General features: G+C 40.6%; 1 protein-coding gene across 1 annotated transcript in view; it reads left to right on the forward strand.

The window, feature by feature from the left end:
- tafa5l (TAFA chemokine like family member 5, like) overlaps nt 1-20,716 on the forward strand; it is a 44,804-nt gene that overhangs the window by 4,349 nt on the left and 19,739 nt on the right. The window contains exon 2 of the mRNA XM_018675221.2: nt 9,628-9,777. Within this exon, the coding sequence (XP_018530737.1) occupies nt 9,628-9,777 (150 nt within the window). The remainder of the gene's footprint in view (nt 1-9,627; nt 9,778-20,716) is intronic.

The raw sequence follows: 20,716 nt of genomic DNA on the forward strand, positions 1-20,716 counted from the left end.
ATTTTCAGACCAGACTGATTTTATTCCAGTAAATTATTCTGGATGCTATCACAGCTGGTTTTTCCATTTTTAACAAATCAGCTCCTGTGTGGGAGACAGGAAGTCTTCATGGGGCAGCAGAATGATGAATTTAAAAATGGTTGGTATTCTCTTTTAACTCGGGGAGCAGGGGCTATCCATCCAAGCATTAAACTAATCAGAGTAGCAGAGAATTACAGACTTTTTGAAGTGAAAAGGATGATTTTCATTCCAGTCTTCTTCAAGGCAGCATTAAGCATGCAAAGGGAGACCCGCTTTGATTATGACCTTGGCTGTAAATTGTAAGCAAATCATCGAGGCCTGCTTCTATAGGCGGTGGAGCTGTAAAAGTATGAGCATCTTTATGGAACAAAATGAAAAGAATTTTTACAGCTAAATCAATTTGGCAGCACACAAAGCTCATATCTCATAGCTCCCTGAATATGAATTCTTTCTAGCCGTCAGCTTTGACCTCCCTTGTGGTTGAGTGTAGTGCACTGCTCAGTGTATTTCTGCATTGTTATTTTCTCTGCAGAAAGCTCTGGGCTTGAGACTGCTCCATCATTGGCAGAGTGGTGTTAATGATTTGAGTTACGTTCCTTCAGTCTTATGTCCTGTTCTATTTTCTGCCTGATGCCGTGATCATATTTTCTGTGAGGGCTGTGCTTGAATATTAAACCCAGAGTTCAGGCAATTACACATTACTGTACAGTACTTATGGGGGCATATTGGTCTTCTGACACAACCCATTTTCTCTGTGTTTGCATTAAAGTTGGAGGGCATCCTGGAGGGCTATCTGAGTGAAATTTGAAGTGAGTCACCATAGCTTTACAGTCCTCTCTGCATTACATTCAGCACAGCTGCTGTTTGCTTTTGAGAGGCATATTGCACATTCACTCTTCATGCCTCAAGCCTGTATTCATCCACAACCCATTTATCTGAGTATACTCTACATTGTAATATCTCTACAGCCGTGATTGTGCTGCATCACTGCAACAGCAATCTATCAGAAGCCTCCATCACGTGAACTGTACAAGACATGTTGAAGGATAGACCTGAATTACAGCATCAGTCTTAGCAGGGGATGTATGCAAGGGGAATATTTTCTATTTTAAAGCTGCCATTGTGTGACATTGCCAAGGGCAGCTTTGCTAGCAAGTGTTAACTGTACAAATAAAAGGTGAACCTGCAAAGACCTAGAAGTCCTTTAAAGTAATGTTAGTAAGCCATAGAGCACACTCCTGCTTTCCAGTGAGAAAGGAAACAATCTAACGCTGTTGAGTCCGGCCTCCTCCGGAGGGAGTGCCATCCTACTGCTGCTACAAGAAGTTTCAATTTGTCATTCCCTGTGGGCGGAGCAGTGTGCACACCTGACACAAGAATTAAATTTAGGCAAATAGAGCGCATCTCCAGCATCTCAGTTGGTGGGGGGTGCAGTGCTTTTCTCTCGCTCTCTGCAGCCCCACTGGGTGCCCATGATTGCATAAAAATCACGTTTGGTGCAGCTTCAAAAATTCCCACAACACAACGCACATTCCAATACAAAGGACCTTTTAGAGCAGAAACTCCACCTAGTATTGTCATCAGGTTGCGAGAGCTGGACCTGCTCCGCAGTACAGTAAATGGTGGACTGACTGAGGGCCAACACAGTGCTTATGCTACTGCTTGCAGATAAATGAGCTTCATCCTGTAATAGCATAACACACCTCTCATCTCCAGAAGTCACTGCAGCTGCTCACACACTTCTCTTCACCATCGTTCCTGATTCATTTCTGTTAGCTTCAGATTAAATTGCATACTTAGGTACCATTACAGGTCCTCCTACTTGAGCAGAGTGTCGTTCACTTCCATAAATATTGATCGGACTGCTGTAGAGTATTCAAATGGTATGTGAAATCAAGTGGTGGTATTCCCTTTAAACCAAGCACATTAATATAAAGTGCATGTTTCGCTCCACTGCTCTGTTGCCCTACTTGTTTTGCAGCAGAGGATCACAGTGGTGTCAGGAAGCGTATAGCATGGGGTCAGTCAAACATCTGCCTCTCTCACCTGGTGTCCTATTACATGCTACCTACTGTGCCACACACGTCAAATGGTGTTAAGGTTATGAGAGGCACTTGGCTGTGGCTGCCTTGACTAGCATATGCTCAGTCAAATAAGATTGCTGTTAGATGTCATCCTGAGTTGTTAATAAAAGACAGAGCTGTGAGATCACAACAGGCATGCGGTAGGATTTGGTCTCAGCGCTGCAGTCAGAAGTGACTAACCGTGCCATAAGCTGAAAATATATTTTTTAATCGATTATATAATCAACATAAAATTAATGGTAAATTATTTCACATTAATCTATTAGTGGGCAGACAGAAAAATAATGGGGAATTATTTTGATAATTGATTAAGGTACATTACTGACAGATATCTTTGGAGTGTTGGTGGGATGAAACAAGAGATTTGATATGATCAGCATAGGTTTTAGGAAATTATGATGGACATTTTTCATAGTTTTCTACCATTTAAAGACTATGAGTTAATCAAGAAAATAATCAAAGTTGGCTGTAGCTCTAATTCTCATCCTGAACCTCTCTCTTATTTTATTCTGCAAAGTTTCCAATGTATGAGTGTTCCAGTCAGCTTAAGCAAATTCTTTTAATAGAAATTATTTATTAGTTTCACTTGATGAATTCCACCTATTTATGAATAGGTGCAAGTTTGTGACATTAGCATATTAAACATCCCCAAATTGCTATGTAAGACTGCTTGTTTTGCTGCATTTGTGGGCAAGTTTCATTCACAAAAATGTCGCCCAATAGTTAAAGTAAGAATTTTACACCACAGAACTTGAAGTCCTGCTGCCCAACATCAGCAGATGAAAACATGAGAAAAATACTTCTACAGCTGTCAAGACTGTCTCATCGCAGAGCTGAATCAGAAATAAAGACAGATGGTTTGACATGACATTAGATAGCAGAAAATGTCCTGCGAAATCCTAGAGGTCCACAGCTTAGAGGGGAGGTGCTCCAGGGGACGTGACAGTCACAGAGACAGAGTGAAGGAAACTGATGTGATGGTGATGTTAGACTGTTATAATAGAGGATGTTCCCCAGCAGACAGCAGTGGTACTATAAGAGGAAAAAGGTGAACCCTAGTCTTCTTGCATGAAGCCCTTTCTTCACTTCCAGATTTTTAGATATGAGGGTTTACTTTTCTTATCGTAAATGAAATATTTTGGGGTTGTGGACTGCTGATGGGATAAAACAAAGTCATTTTTGTAATTTTCTGGCATACCACAGACAGGTGGTAGGTGGTCTGTAAATTTGCGGTTTGTGGTTTTATTTCAGCCCCTCTTGTCCACATTTCAAAGTATTTTTGAGTGACACTGACCCCAAAACTATTTATGTATGGTGTGTCTGCGCGTGAGCTCCCTACCCTTAAAAGCATCACGTAAGTGCAGGCCATTTAAATCATGCATAATTGAAAATGAAAATAATCATTAGTTGCAGCCCCAAACATGAGGCTGCATGGTGTACAGACATACAGACAAAGGCATAAATCTGCTGTATACTGATAGCTGGCTGGATTTAAGATTTGTGGTGGTATCAGGGGTTTAGTCAGTGTTCATTACATTTTAAATTTGATAACTCCAACCACTACAAATCAATTTAGCCTGATTACCTGCATCATTAATATTTATAGCTTTTCACACAATGTTTTAAATCTTCCATAAAAGATCAGTTGAATTCATATCTGATTTGATATATGTTAATATGATTGTCATGCTCTCTAAACTGGTGTTTTGTTGGCAGTTTCATTTTCATCCTTGAGAACGGCACTTCTATCAAAAAAGGAACATACAATGGAAAGAAGATAATCACTCAGACTTATTATTGTATGCCAGTGTAGTGATTAGAGTCTGATTGGCTCTCTCAGGGAAAACTGGTTAAATTCAATGCCAGCACGTTTAAGCCAAGCCGGCACAGAACAGCTCTGCACTATAGCCGTGTCTTAATGGGGAATAATACCAAATACAATACATATTGTCATGAATAATTAACTGCACTAGCTTTACAAGAAGTGGCATTTTTAATAAATATGGTTCAAAACTGTAGTTTGCAAAGGCACTCTTTGCAATAAAACATTGTAAAACCTCACTTCCATCTGTAGCAGCTTGCAAGTAATTATGATCTATAAAGGAAGATTGTTTTAATATGGAAATGGGATCCTTGTCATAGTTCATTCAGTGCAGCCTGTCATATAATTTTATGGCAAATTCCCTGAGGAGAAGCAGTGGCTTTCTCACAGCTCCCAATCTGGTTTAAGTTGTATGGGAGCGCTCATGTGATTGCCTGTTAGATCTGATAAAGGTATTTTATCAGTTAGGACTGTACTGATGAAGTTATCTGCATTGTCTTAATTAAAGAGACGAACAAGTAAAAAGATAAGCTAGAATGAACACAATGTTTTATTGTCAAGTACAACTGTCTAAAAAACAGTAAACGGCTGGACTGGATTGTGATGTTTGCTGGCAGGATCATAATTGGTGTTTTTTTATATTCACTGAATGTTGTCACCGCAGCCAGTGTAATGTATCTAGAGTTTAATAACCTCATCATACCCACCAGTTCTTCGTCCTGCTATGACGCACATTGAATCAGGGGAACATTGTGAGAGCGATTGTAGACTGCTGGCAGCCTATTTCAGGCAGAGATATGAAGATATTTGTGCTCCTGTACTTTGGTGATCTGCAGTGTGTCTGATCAAAGCGCTGATATGTAGAGCACAGACTCACATCTTTGCTCCAAGCTGTGTGTGTTTAAAATGCCTGTGTGCATATTCGCTGCCACTTTGCACTTGTATGGTGTTGTGATTCAGTGATAAGGTCATCAGGCTGCCAGTCAGTGCTGAGAGCCAGTCTGTGTGCTCTGTATCGGCTTCCTGTAGCCCTCTAGATGTGGTTTCTGACAGGATCCAGAGCCTGGACAGCAACTTGCCGCCGTTCCTTCACTGGGAAACGCTCCTCGCCCACCATGTGCATGAAATAGAGTGTTCTCGTCACTGAGTGACAGAAACCCCCCCTGTCACATGAATTAACTCCTGTATGTATGATGGAGCACTGGCCGTGGCTAAGGGCACTTCTCAAAGTACCCCCCACACACTACACCATTCCCCACTTCAACTCCCCCCTCTGCCTCACTATTCTCCTCCTTCAGGCTTATTGCATGAAGCCCATTCATCTGTTCAGTGTTGAAACATGGCAGGGAGCACTGATATCTGATGGCACCTCTGTCCTCTAAGCACCCACCAAGTGTACAGGGACTTGTCTCAGCAAAAAGACAGAGGAGGGTGGGCTGAGTGGTGATGGTGACGGTGGGTGGGGGAGAGGGATGGGCAGCCCATCTGATGCTATGAAAAGAAATGTGCATTGCAGTTCTTTGTAGAGGTGATTGTGTTTTATGGCTCCCAACACCGGTCCAGGTAATAATTTTATGTAGAAATACACCAATCTTATCAGCCTAAATCACAAAGTGTGGCTGCCACAGAGAACAGCAAGTCACTAATCCATTAATTGGGATGCAGATTTACCAGCCTGGCAAGAGGTATGTCTTGAGCATGGTTATTGGCAGGAAAACATACTTCAGCAAAAGTCTAAAGCTTGGGTAGCAGCTCCTTGCACCTTCAACACTTAGGCAGTTAAGCTGAAGGGAAGCTAATGTGTGAGTGTTAAAAATTTTAAAGTTTCAACATTAGATTTTTGTTTGTTTGCTCGTTGTGGTGCAAGAGAAGAGATCAGGGATTCACCAACAATGTAAGGATCCTCCTTGAATACCTACTCAGCTATTAGTTTTTCACATGCTTGTCACAGGCCAAACTGTTGGTCAAGGGGAGTAAAATCCATCCTCTGAAGACCATGAATTTAGACAGCAGAGTTTGAAGAAATGTATCTTAGAACCTACAGTAGGTCAGAAACAAGGCTGGATTAGTGATCAAGCAAAGCAGACCCTCAAGGGCCTGAAGGCTACAAGTTCAATTTGATCCACTGATTTGTTAAAGATTATCCACTTCTAAAGTACAAAATGAAATGATAAGGGCCTTAAAGGAACAGTTCAACATGTTGGGAAATATGCTTATACATTTAGAGTTAGATGAGAAGATTACTAACTTCATGGAGTCTCTGTTGGTTGCCTGGCAACACCTCAGAGCCAAGAAAGAGTCTGGCACACAACTCCTTGTAAAATTGTTGTTTATACACTTTGGTTTTTGTGTGGTTTAAATGAGATACATGATAATTACTATGCTGTAGAGGTGCTGGCAGATGTCTGGAGTGCATGTAAATTTAATTCAAAAGAAGTTTGATAATAGTTTTTATTCTTAAGATTTATTTCAGTCTTTCACTTAAACCCAAGATAAATGAACTGACATGCACATGGCATCACTCCTCAAGAGTTATCCCAGGCAGGATAATGTGGCTGAGGCCAGGAGACATTTTGACCTTCTGATGTTGCTGCACTAAAGGTCGCACAGTCACTACGATCAGCGGAAATCACCCTCTGCAATATTTCCAACATGTCTTTCTCTGAAACTTAGTAGCTCCTGAAACTTGAAAGTCTAAGCACCTGCTGAGGTAATTTTATGAGTCATTTGTGTTGATCAACAATCCCTTCAACCTTTGCCATTATTAGAGTCATTTCATGCTATGGAGCAGTTAGCGTCTCACTTAATGAACCTTTGAGGGTGTTGGGAAGCGACTACAAGCAGCAGTATAAAGGAGTGATGGTTGCTGAATGCCAGGGATTGACCTTAAAGGAAACTGCAGCACAGATTCCTCTCTAATCTACCTTCCCTGAGCTGATTTTATTTCAGTGTCAGCCTGAATGGCTTTCACTGGCAGCTTTCCATTCAATAAAGAAGGAAGAAATTATGTTACTTTTTCCAGGTCATTACAAAGGTGAAGGAAGTCTCCTAAACTTTCTGAGCTTTACTGTTCAACCTAAAGCAGATATGTTTGTTTTACCCGTTGAATTTTAAATGCATTCATATTACGCTTAATTAGAAATGCACCAGTCAGGTTTGATGTATTCACACATATTAATATTGTTCAGCTGTAGCTATTGATTAGTTTTATTAGTTTGCTCATTTTAGGCAGCAGCAAAACTCCCTTTGGGTTTAAATGACAAATTTGTCATCTACATATATTGAAACAATTGTTTTTCCAAATGTGTTTTAAAGCAGCACACCCTCAAGCAGTTTACTGTGATTAAAGCTTGTTTATCTATAAAACACAAGACTATTAACAGTTAATAACTCCCTCAAACGCACCAGGAAGGCCCAAATAAAAGACAATTAAATGTTCCCTTGAGTTTCCAAATAATTTACCCAAACAAAACTGCTACCTCAACACAAAGTGTTCAGCGACAAAAGGCCATGCAGGGAGTTCATTTAATAAATCCAGACATTGTAAACATCATTGTTACAGCTCCTCTTTTGTTTGCCCATGGCTGTTGGAAAGTTTTCAATGTGACTCATTAGAAATGATGATCAGAGCCATGCGTGAGCTACAGCTGCAGTTCTGGGCACAAAGCTCATCTCTTCACCTTGACATGGGTGAATGTTTGAATGCTAAGCAGCTCTCACTGCTAGGCATTCATCTGTTGCTGTAACAATATTTGAAGCATTTCAGATGAACACAACTCAAATTAGAATAATTTCATCACGCAATTTCCCAAGTAAAAAGTTGAGTGAAAAGTTTGAAAAAGTGTTTTATCACCATTTTTAACTCCCATGACATGATGATGAAGAGCATTTACTCTTGGATCCCCACCCCACCCCCCTCCGCCGACAATTTGCTGCTGAAAAACCCTCATGAGTAGTACATTTCTCCAGTTTCTTTAATTAATTTACAGATCACACTCTGACAAACTTAAAAAACCTGGTTAACCACAGGCTCCTGGCCAGGGAGTTATCCATCAATTTGTAATGCCTGGAGAACTCTGAAGTAATTCTCTGTGCGTGCATAGAAGTGTAAGAATAGCACACACACATACTGTGAAGATTTCACAGCAAGGTAATCATCTCTTTAAGACATTCTGTCCATTTGCTGTCTCAGTAGAGCTTCACTTGCCCTGAAAATTAGTCTTTTGTAGAAACGTAGTGCCTGGCAGCAAATGCCATGTCAACCAAGTCACACATTAGTTCAGCCAGTACTTACATTAATAATTCATTTGTCAAATAAAAATCCCAAAACTGAACTTTCAGTATTTAAAAATGTTATTTTTCTGCCCCTGGGATAATGAAAAATTGAGATTTTGAACACAGGATACACTGATCTCAAACACCATGTTAGGATAAGAAAATGTAAGTCGAGGTACATGACAAAAATCCTCACTAAATATCAGCTGAATACAATGAATTTAAAATCGTGACATAAAAACATTATCATATATAATCTCAATTGTAATTATAATAAGAAATTGTTAAGATATCATCATTTAATGTGCAACAAGACTACAGTCATGGTAGCAGCCCTGTGAGGCCCAAAATGCAAACATCAGCAGCTACAGTTCCCTCACCGACAGTTTAAGTAGCTGTTGAGACATTTCAATCAAAACTGCAAGTGTCAGCCTCATAGTGGCTTTAGAGAAAACCTGTGGACTAACTATCATCCGTTCACACAGAGCAAGTCCTTCAAACTAATCTTCAAGATATGTATGTCATTTGTCATTACCTTCCAAAACAACATGTTAGCGCCTTCTTAGGGAGAACATCCTTCGAAAGTGTGTGTAACTTCACAAAATGACCTATAGACTGTTTTCTGATTTTGGCACCTGCTTGGTTCAGGTGACGGTTGTGGTGATGATAAAAAAGAACTAGTACAATCATTAGAATACCAGAAACAAACAGTGGTCTTCCTTTGTTAAACGTAATGGTTAGGTTAACCTAACCATCCACCTGACCTCTTACTGAGGAGGTTTTGCTGTGCTGTAACAATGTCAGCTGACTTCTGCCCTGACCTCTGACAGACTCAAGTCTTTATTCTCACACCATATGTGGTCCTTGATGGGTAGACGTACAAACATAGGTGGCTTTAGTTATTTGAGAAACACCCAGTGCTGTCATTTTCACAGTGTTATGGGCTGATTTCTGCAAAACTTGCTGAGCATATTCATGTTCACAGTCAGGCAAACTGTTTTGATTTTATCCCTGAAACAGCCAGGATGCTGCCTCTTCCTTTAAACACTTTCATATCTTGGACTTTGAATCTTGCAGGCTTGTTAACTTGCAGTTGTGACTAACCAAATAGAAAATGTTCTTTTAACAGATTCTTGGAGGATTTTTTTGTTTTCCACATGATCACTTATAAGGCACTTTTATCACAGGAGCAACCAGCTGTACTGTAGTAAAACCGAGGAAGCACTCTAGACTTCTGCTTTTAAAACATAAGAATCATCCTCTCATTTTTCTATTTGAGGCTTTAAATGAGAGTAATAAACTGCTCTGCGTCCACTCTGCCTCGTGTTTGTACCTTCAGACACCAGTTGCTCCTCTGTAATATGTTCATTATCGTCTCATTATACTAATGTAATGTACTTTGTTCCTCACTGCTGTATTCGGCAGGCCAATTGGCGGTGGGAACCTGCGAGATAGTGATGCTCAACAGGGACAGCAGCGTTCCCAGACGGACCATTGCCAGGCAGACAGCCCGCTGCGCCTGCCGGAGAGGCCAGATTGCCGGGACCACAAGGGCGAGGCCGGCCTGTGTAGACGGTAAGTTCAATGACCTTTTTAGCCCAGTGGAGGACAATTGTGCCAGGGAGGGCAGATTTTACAGACAGGCCAGTAACAGGCCAAGTGGTTAAAGAGGCAAGTTTAAAAAAAAAAAAAGTGTTTTGGAAAAGTGAATGTTCTTCTCTTCACTACTGCTTTAAGGAGCACGCCTACGTATATGAATGTGAAGCAGGGTTCTTAGGAGGAGCATCTGAAAACCGTTTAATTTTACTATTAATTAATTCACTGCAAGTTTGTTCCAAGTATAATCATTACTAATCCCATCATGGCCACCTCGATCTGTCTCACCTGTAGTAACCATATATTTTATAAGTAAATGAACAAAAACCCTGTCAGAACCCTGTATTATTTGTCTTTATGGGGTTCATTGCACGAGGCTCTGTGTCAGACCACTTTATACTTGCACAGTGGTGTTGTGTTTAAACTATAATTACTCTCTGAACATTTATTTTGTTTGAAGCGAGACTTGCCTTTAATGTGAACAGTGGATGAATGCTTGACTCATGGCTTTATTTTAAAACAGTAGTAACTGTAAAGTTGAGCAAGTTATATATGTTTCCTGTTATTTATGTTAGTTAAAGCAATAGTTTGACATATTTGGAAATGTATTTATTTTATTTGCTCTCTCACTAAATGTTAGATGAGAAGACTGATGCCACTGTCATATCTCTGTGGTAAATGTGAGGATTAGCTTAGCTTAGCATAAACACTGGAAACTGGCAGAGACCAACTGATCCAAGTCAAGAAATAGTCTATCATATTAGTGAGCTTTAGAGGTGCTTGAGGGCAGATTTGTTACCTTTGGACAGAGCCAGGTTAGCTATTTCCCCCTGTTCCCAGTCTTTATGGTAAACTTGAGCTTAATTTTTGACAAAAAAATGAATGTTTTTGCTAAGATATCGAACCATTGCTTTGAAGCAGGTAAGTGTTACCAAAACAGAACCATGGTATTGGTTTAAAGTTTGTGTGGTGTTAACAGAGATGCGCTTGAGTTCTCTCTCCTGTGTAGTGCAATGCAGGTGACACAAACCAGTGAAGCAGACATTTATTCCTGGTAACAACAGAATGATATTAGGTTTCCCGCAGTTAGCTTTGTGGTAATGAGCTATGAAAATACTAAAAACAAAGAAAGAAGTAATTAAGCTAACTGCTGGTTAGCAAGCCACACACAGAGATTTCTTATGAAGCAACGCGTGTCATGAAAACAATCAAGCTAGCAAAGTCACCAGGGTGGTGTAACTCACAACCAACATTGTCACAGAAGAATTTGCAATGGTAATTGAAAGATCAACCTACCACAGGGACAAGATACAGCAGAATGATTTTGGGCTCACCCCATACTGTAAGTCTGCAAGGACTGAAAGTAAAGGGGACTGAAAAGCCAGAGCCCCACAGTGGACAAACAAGCTACACACAACAGCCCAATCCCAACATGACACTTGTAAATTACAAAGATAAACTGAAATAAATTACAATAGCTCATTACAGTATAACACGGCAGTGACTAAAAATACATGACATGAACAGTGATAATGGTGAATAATGGCATGTGAAATCATTACTCTGCTTCAACAGGATCCATAGACCTTTTTCTGGCAGATATTTTGACAGAACAGGAACATTATGAAAAATCATAACAGGAAAAGCACAGGTGTAACTATTAACAATAATGATGTCTCTGTTCCATTATGTGTCCTATTCCAGTGAGCCTATACACAGTATAGGGCCTCACATCTGGCACACCTGAATCAAAATCTAGCCATTTCTAATGTCATTAATTACACCTGTGTTCTTCCAGCTGTAACATGTTAAAATGTCACATGTCACAATATCCTGACAGAGGCCTATTATAACAGGACCTTTTTTCTCTCTTTTTCATACATTATGATACAGCTACAGTATGGTTGGGGCATCAGTAAATCTAATGTCATGACATTAATGACACTGTAACAATGTTCAGTGGCAACAAATACAGCACGAAGTGAAATTGTTGCTGGCTTCACTGTAGAGGAATCAGTTCCAGAGAAGAGGGCATAGGTCAGTAGAGCAGAGGTGGTTTGATTGTTAAAGATTAGATCTACAACAAACTGCAATATGTACAATAACTAGTGTTTGAAGACAGTAAAAAGATCATTGTCAGATTGAGGAAACAATCTCACCACAAGGTCAGTTTAGTAGCTGTTCTAGAGCTCTTGATCATATCACAACACGAGACATCCTTCAATTTTCTGAAATACTTGAAATATGAAAATCTACTATTCTAGCCTTTAACAGCAGCAGCAGAGTGCAGCCTCCTCCCAATGAAGTCCAATAGTACAAAATGTATGGGCTTCCTCCTCTCTCCATTAAAAGCAATTGCCATTGTAATTTGGTTGTTCAACCAGCCAATCAATAATCACCTTGCGCATCAACCTTTTTGATGCCTTTTAGATTGTTTAACTCCTAACTATGTGATTGATTGTCTGCATTTAGCCTCCTCTAGTCAGCCACTGTGACATCAGCAAATCACTTTGTGTCTCTTTCTTTGTCTTCAGAGTGTATTGTGCCGAATTTTCCTCCTCTCCTGTGTTTTTAAATATACTGCACTTGACTTAAGATCACTTGTAATGGTGAATGTGGAGTGTTCATCCACTTTGTCGATAAGATTTTATACTTTAGAGCTCTCTCTCTCTCTCTGTATCTAGAGGGGGACGATAAGACAGATGAGAAGATCGGGGGGTGGACATAGTCCATATGCGATGCTGATTGGATCTCACAATATCACAATCACATGCATCAGATGCACCATTAGTTCCATCATGCTATGACTCATGTTGGTCTTAATCTAATAGCCTTGACATGAGACTGCAGTCCCACAGCCTGTGTCACACTCCCCACACTGCTTTCAACCACCTCTCCTTCTCTGCAGATGCCTCTCCGTAATACTCAACAGATGCTAATTAACTTACAGAGAACTATGATTACAGCAGCAGGAAATTGATTATTACTGGCTTCCCGCCGCACCACACCCTACACTCCATTAATACCCAGTGCATTAAAGATGGAACCTGTTGCTCTGGCTCATTTAAAGGCTTTCTGCTGACAGCTGAGATGGTATCCATCATCACATGGCTTTAAAGTGGAATTTCTGCATATTGCATGAGAATGCAATGGGTCTAATGCTGCTGCAGTTCAGATATCTTCTCTGACCTTTAGCTCAGAGTATATTCAGTTATGTTCGCTTTTGATGTGAATTGCCATAAATGCCCCTTTGCCCTCTAAGCACATAAACCAATTTACTGACTTATAAACATGTTTATTCATTTGTATCCTTCACCAAGGCTTTGCACCAGTCTAGTATTTTCATATTTTTTTATTTTTCAGTGAGTTGTTATTAACACAGCAAGGGCTCACTGTCCTCTGGGTCAATTTAATATATCTCTTTCACAGCAGCAGCAAGAGTGGATCACTGCCTTTTTTTTAGATGTGTGGTGATAGAATAGTGACCTTTAATGAAAGTGGAACCATCAGTGAGTGAGTAAGCAAAGGCTAAGAGCTCTGTCCTGATATAGTGTGTTTAGATGAACGACAATCTGATTATTCCTTGCTTTCAGCCATGTCATGATTTTAGAGGCAAGAGTAAGCCAAATGCACAGTTGCTCGACTAACTCTCATTTGCATTAACTTGTCAAGAGGTAGGGAGATTGAGAGCGTGCAGCCAATAGTAGTTAGGTCACAGTTACTTCTGAGCCTTGTGTTCATCATATAACTGCAGTGTCCCTGGTTCACTTCCAGCTGGGGATCTCTTTTGCATGATGTGGTCCACTCTTGCCCCCCATGTTTCCTGTCTGTATCTGCACTGTCACTGTCTAATAAAATGCCAAAACAAAAACACTGATAAGGCAGAGACTCGCTGGGCACAATGATCAGCCAAAGCTGGCAGGTTGGAGTGTCAGTGATTGGCAGCCTGATTTCTTGGCTCTTGCTACATTTCTTAAAGTTTTTTTTTTGAGTCTGCATTTGCATTAAAAAGGCCCAGTGACAATAAACTCATCTTGGAGAGTAATGTTGTTGGAGGAACACTCATGCCTTTCTGGAAATAATCAAATGTTTGTTTGAAGTTGTGATTCACAGGTGAAATGCTGCCAGAGACAATGAAAAGCAAAAATCTGTTCTGCGTAGTCAATGTTTGTTTGCCGTAGTGTGATAAAGGCTGGTAATGACGCTAAATGCTAAATAGGTCCCAGAACACACCACACATGACCATAAAACTTTATAAAGCTTTTGCAGAAGCAAACAAACAAAAAGCTTCTGCCAGAGTGGGCATGGGATAACTAAATTGGTGCAGGCATTAGGCAGCTAAATGCATAATAACTAAATTATTCTCCTAAAACTGACTAGAGGAAAGGCCACCTGGACTCAGGACTAAGCAGCCAGGGTTTGGATCAATGATAGCTTAACATTTGAGGCAAATGATGAGGCTCAGGCAACCTATTTGCCTCTAGTTCTGCCTGCAGGAATCCGGTCTGCCAGCACAAATGATGATGAACACCCAAGACGGCTCCAGAATCAGCACCATGGACAGCGGTCAAGACAGATTTACTGAGTGAATTCATTTTCCTGGAAAGACTTAAGATGTGTCCCAGTTTCGTACTACAAACTCCTACATAATTCTAACTGGATTTAAGTCTGTAGTGTGTTCACACTGGAACTGTGACACAATTAAGTATTCAGAAAAATGTCAGGATGCATGCTAAAATTGTTTGATTTTTGAGGACAGTGTGGGCAGACACCCTTGTCCCACAGTGTATGTACAAAGGAAAAAAATCAAACAAATTGTGGATGCTGTCTGAACAGCTTAAGGAACATCTCCACATTTTAATTGGCAACAGTGTTCCAAGGTCAAAGTTTGTTGATGGTTTTTTGGCACGTCTTATATAATTCCCTGTCAGTGCAAAACAGTAAAGTACATTAAAGTCTTGTATATAAACTGCAAAAACAGTGTGCTGTGAAGATTAGTATGCAGCATATACTTGTTAGAAATGTGATTTTAGCACAAAGCTTTTATTTTACCTCAGCTGGCGCCTCTACTTGACTCCTCTGAATTATATTAAATGAGTGGGCAGTAATAGATCTGTCTGTTCACATGTCTGTTTGTTCATCTGTCACATGCAATATCTCAGGTGCAACTGACTGGGTTTTTAATGAAACTCACAGAAATGACACATCTTAACAGGGTGTTCAAGCATTTCCACTGCCAGTTAAAGTGATTGGCATGTTGGTGGCGGGCTTACAAGTCAGAGCTGAAACTTTAATAAACATCCTCTGCTGCCCTGCAGGTTTGACTGATGTGGAATTTAGTGCACATACACAGCAATGCTTACATTAAAAAAACGTACTTCAAGGACCATCAGTTTATGTCATATTAGATTTTCCACCATTTTGAGTCTCCCCCAGTAGCGAGAAACAGAAGCCAGTGCGCATGATCTCCACCTTTATATTCTGTGAACAAAATTCTGCTAGTGCTGCTTTTCACACAGTACACTGATCAAGTACCATACACTGTTTGATGTTTGACCATGTTTGCGGTTGACCTTTCAGAGTGTGTCCAGGCAACTTTATGCAGGGAATTAAGACTGGAAAAACTCATTTGTATGATTATCACCAACAAAAGCTCATGGATTTGGCCTCTTTGCTTTCTTGCTCTCTCTGTTTCCTGTAGTGAATAAAAACAAAAATCCAAGGTTTATATCTAATGCAGCCTCTGGGACATTTTCAAATCTACAACCATCTGCAGCTGGTGGTTTAAATGAGAGAATTGGACAAATATTTTCATCTCCCCTGACATTCTGCTCATATTCACTCCTCCATAATGACATACCAACAAGCTTACCTAAGCCCCACAGTGAATAAACTTTGTTATATGTGACTTACCTAAGAATTTATTGGCTGATTGGCCCAGATGGCATCTGCATCGTTTGTGTAGTATGACACGTTCACTGTGCTATTCCTTATTTGTTTTAATTCCCTGAAAAATTTGTCACAGTGCGACAAGTGCAGTGTGTTTTTTTCTACAGAATAACATCCTTTGTTAGTCGTCCTCAGGACATATTTCAAGCTTTTTGCCCTCTTTTTGTGCTGCTGTGTGTCACTGTTGTGCAGGTTTAGTCTGCACACTGTACACAGGAGGATTATGTGCTTTTCCTTGCTTGTCTCTGTGCTCTCGCTGTAATCTGCTCCGCGACTCTCTCCCTTTCCCTTTCTCTGCTTGGCCCATTGTTGCCATGCCACCACATCACACTGTAATCGTATGAAGCTTGATGGCCACCATGATAAGAGTCTGCAGGCTACAGGGAGACTGCTTCTAAGCTGGCTGCAAGCTTCTGCTTTCATACCCAGCAAAATGATTATTGACATTGAGCAAAAACATACTGCTGGAAAGAGATTACGCAAAAGGGAAGGTTACTTCAGATTTGTAATGCAGAGCCACAGTTGGGCAGATTCATTTAGAGAGGCCTATATTTAAAACAGGCTTATATTGGAGACAGGCTTTTTCAAGTATATTGGACACATCTCTGTAAGAAGCTTCCCTTTTACTGATGTTATTATGTAGATTCACTGTTGATGTTGTCTGCCATTCATGCAAGTAAAAAGCTTTTAAACATAATTAGTACTCAGCCATTAATTGAATATTAGCTTTTATTTGAGAATTTATTTTCTCCTTGTACATATCAAATGTACCTCCAGCCACAAAACTACAAATAGACTTATTGATTTCTAATCAATTTCTTATCAATCTATCCATGTTATCAACAGCAAAACCAGGGATTACTGCATATATATGTCTCATAAAAGTTGAAGTGTTTTCTCACCTGCGATTGCTGCAAACAGACAAATAGATTTGAAATATCAGTGAATGGCAGTGAATGTGTTTCCATCACAGCAACATTTGTATATCAGCAGGAAAATTAACCTGAAATATTTTGTTAGAATTTCTTAATTACTCAGCAAACCTCACTGACATATGACTGAGTCACACCCTATAGCCTTAGAGAATCAGTTTAGATTAAGAAATTACCATCACAATAATAATCACCAAATGGTTGAATTATACTGATGACTTCCCTGCAAAAGATTCAGTTTATGATCTAACTTCCCAACTACAAAGACTACCAGGGAGTTACGCAACAAAAAAAGCAAAGCCACTTTGAAAACAAGCCCAAAAAATGCAACAGAAAAATCTCACTAATTCCCAGCAACAGCTTGCTCAACAAAACACACAGTTTATGATGAAGTACGGAGACATTTGCAGCTTGGCTTCTATAAATGCATTTATGTTGGATTTTTCTGTTGTCATAATTAGAACTGAAAGACTGTCAGGCCATCAGCAGGTTGGAGGACAGAGGGCTGAAAATCTGGCTGCTACAAATTGATCCATGATTGAAGCTTAATTAACACCAGCCAGAAACCCTTTAAAAACCTGTTACTGTGCCTCTGGTGCCCAGCTAAGCTAGTTAGCTGATCTGATCGGACACTTAGCAAGAAAAGCATCAGTATTAGCACCAATATTAAATTACCAGAAGAGACAGACAATTAATTGTTGTGGTGACTGCTCCACTTTATGTCGTCTCTTCAATACAATTAACCTTCTCTTGGAGTCTCCCCTGTGTTTCAGAAACTGCCTCTAAAGCAGTGCCTTTTTGTTTGTTGTACCTCATCTAAATACATTTTAAATGAGCTGCCTGTGGCTTTAGTAAAAATTTGATGTTATTTTTTACTCGTGCAGAGGCAGAATTTCATCAGACTAACAGTGCGTCTGGTTTAAGAGTCACTGTGGTGCCTTATGCCCTGCTCTGAGTCCCGTCTGGCAGTGCTATGTTGTGCGGGGCAGGGCTTGGCGCTGCGCATGGGGGGGACAGATGGTCTTACGTGTGATCTAGTTGGAGGTCCAGAGCTGTACCCCAGCAGGGACCCTGGCAGCTGACAAGCCTGGCCCCACGTGCACTTTCCCTGGGTGGGACGCTGACAGTGACGGCAACAGGATGGGCCACCCAGGTGTCGGCCAGAAGGACAGAGACTCTCTCTCTCCCCTCCAGCCACCACAGCCAGCTGTTTCACCTCTGATGCTGCTGCACATCGCCGCCATCACAAGCAGGGAGGGAAAAAATTACACTACAAACCTGGAATCATGTTCAAACGCAACACCAGGCTGATACTTAACAATAATGCCATCATGGCCACAATAATTCTCAGCCATTTGCACCACTTGAGTGATTCAACAAGCCAGGTTTATTACAACAGCAGCATGTCAAAGATACTATTAGATGAAATATAGCAGCAGACAGATATTTTCAGGCACCTTCAGCTCAGAAGCTTAAAGTCTGCTCAGGATACTGTTGATGTGTGTGGGTGGTTGTACCATATAAGCATTTTAATGCATCTACAATTGTGTGTGCCAGCATATTGGACAGATAGGTTTGATGGATGGAGACAGGCTGAAGCCAAACTGCAGCGATGCTGTTTTGTTGCTGCTTGTGTCATTCAAGATGTCGTCACTGATGAAGTTATCACGATGACGCTCTCATACGAACATACGCAGCCTGAGCGAGCCCCGCAGCTTAGGGCACCAGGAAATTCATCAAGTCATCACAGATCAAGTCACACTGTCATTGATGGCATTGAAAAAGTAACAAGGGCAAGGTATCGAGGGCCCGGATAATGTGGCAGGAGCTGAAAAATGCATTTATTTTAGCCAACCCCCGCGACTCTGGGCTGGCTGGCCTGATGCACTCCACGGTTAGTCAGCACTCCCGCCACTGTGCCAGCTCAGCTTTTATTCCGCGCCCTGGAAATTGAGTTTTGCTGGCCCTGTAATGTACTCAAAACTACATCTGCAACTGACTGATAAATCTACGCTTTGTTGCGCCTGACGGATGGCTGTGAAAATGAAAATTCACCACGGCATGTTGCTGTGTCAGAAGGAAGGTCACTTTAGATTTTCCACCGCTCACCGAGGAATCTCTGCTCAGGGTGAGGTCGAAATGACCGTTTTGTCTCAGAATCTGGTTTCAAGGCTTTAATATTTTCTTAAGCTTGTTCGGTTCAATGAGATGACAGGTTCCTGGATTGTTTCGTTCCACTGTGGTGTCTCTGAGCAGACCACACTGGGAGGGTACATTAAAAAAACACTGCTCTCCTCCTGATGTGTCAACAATATCTATTATTTGTTGAGGGATAATGGCTTTATATCAGCAGAGCGGTAATTGCATGTGTGTGTGTGTGTGTGGTTACATACATGAGGGTGCTGTTCAGCCAGCTTGATAAATACCATAAGATGACAGATCTTTATTGCAGAGCAGCAGTCGGGGTCTGACACTCCGAAGACCAATTTCAGACTGTTAACAAGGCCTGGACCAGGAATACCTCACAGCAAAATGTCACAAGGCCTCCCTTTCCACACCTCTGTACTCTCGTTCTCTCCCATTCCCTCTCTGCTCTGCCCCCAGCCCTCCCATGGACATTCAACGAATTGTAGTTCCTCTCTTTCAATTTGCCGACCATGTTACCTCGTTCCACAATGTGCTGCCCCGGGGGATCGTGGGTAGGCAAGAGCAGCGGCCCTGGCCAGGTCCGCAGAGAGCTGATAACCTTTCAGTGTTGCTTTAGCACGCTGTGTAAAGAACAATCAGTGCTTATCACCGTCGACTACAGGCGAATGCTAATTCACTGTCATGCAGACAGACTGCAGATGGGGGAATGAGAGCATCACTGGTTTTCACCCTGACAGCCTGACGTCTCCAGCAGACAAATAACTCTTAGAAGACTGAAGTTTTTTGGCTTTTTATTGCCTTTCTATTCTGCAATCCACTCCCTCAAATCCATGTGCTGAAATATTACTGGAAATGTATTCAGGTTTATACAGCCCTGCAGCTGTCATGGTAAAAAATAATATAATTAAATTTTAATTATAGTTTGTGAGTACTTAACAGCAGATGATTAGACAGTTATCACTAGATAGATATGTTTGGATAAAGATGTCATATGTAACATATTCATGTGGCTCTGTCAAAAATCCAAACAGAGATGGATTAACTCCAAGTAGCTCATTTCACTTTTTGTTTTGCTCTGCATTAGACTAAACAGTGGTATGTGTGCAGCTGACTGATAGCACCTAGAGCTGGACAGCGTTTAGACAATGTCCAATGGAGTATAACAAGTGTAGCTATAAAATAAATAAAAGTAATTAATTCAACAGCTTAACAGTATTTATATAAATGAATGATGAATTAATTTGCACATTAATACCACAACACAGATGCTAGCCTGATGCTAACTGTGTTCCTCAGTAACTGACCAGAGCTGCAAAAATAACTTGTAACTTTACACATGAAAGTGTTTGCAGGTCTTGGAAAGTGCAACTGCATACATGAAAAAATTAGTATGAAGAGGGAGCTGTGTGAAGTAAATACATGATAAATGATTAGATAAATAAATTGCCTCAAGTGATGTCATTTGAGACAGCATTGGTTGGGGCTGAAAGCTACAATTTCGAAAATGGAAAAATATCTGGGCATAAAATTTAATATAAATAATAAAATAATATATAAATATTTCATTTTCTCCCATAACTCTTGCTGGGCTCTGCACAGGTTCATGTCTAATCCTCAGACAGAAGTAGAAAATCAGCATTGATGAAGACGGGTCAAGGCGCTGACGAGTTGCAATGATGAGCTGCACTTCTTTTTCCATCACCCTCTCTTCTCTGATTTTCAGTCATCCTTCTACTATCACTGTTTAATTTAAGAAAGGTATAAAAGCTCCAAAAATTATAGAGACATTTAGTAGCAGACATTTGAAGTTGGCGTTACATTTGATGTTACCAGTATTTCCAAAAAGGCTAATTTATAATCTGCAAGTTATCACAGGATTTCACACTGCA

The sequence above is a fragment of the Lates calcarifer genome, linkage group LG6 (genome assembly GCF_001640805.2).
Source record: "Lates calcarifer isolate ASB-BC8 linkage group LG6, TLL_Latcal_v3, whole genome shotgun sequence".
Lineage (NCBI taxonomy): Eukaryota > Metazoa > Chordata > Actinopteri > Centropomidae > Lates > Lates calcarifer.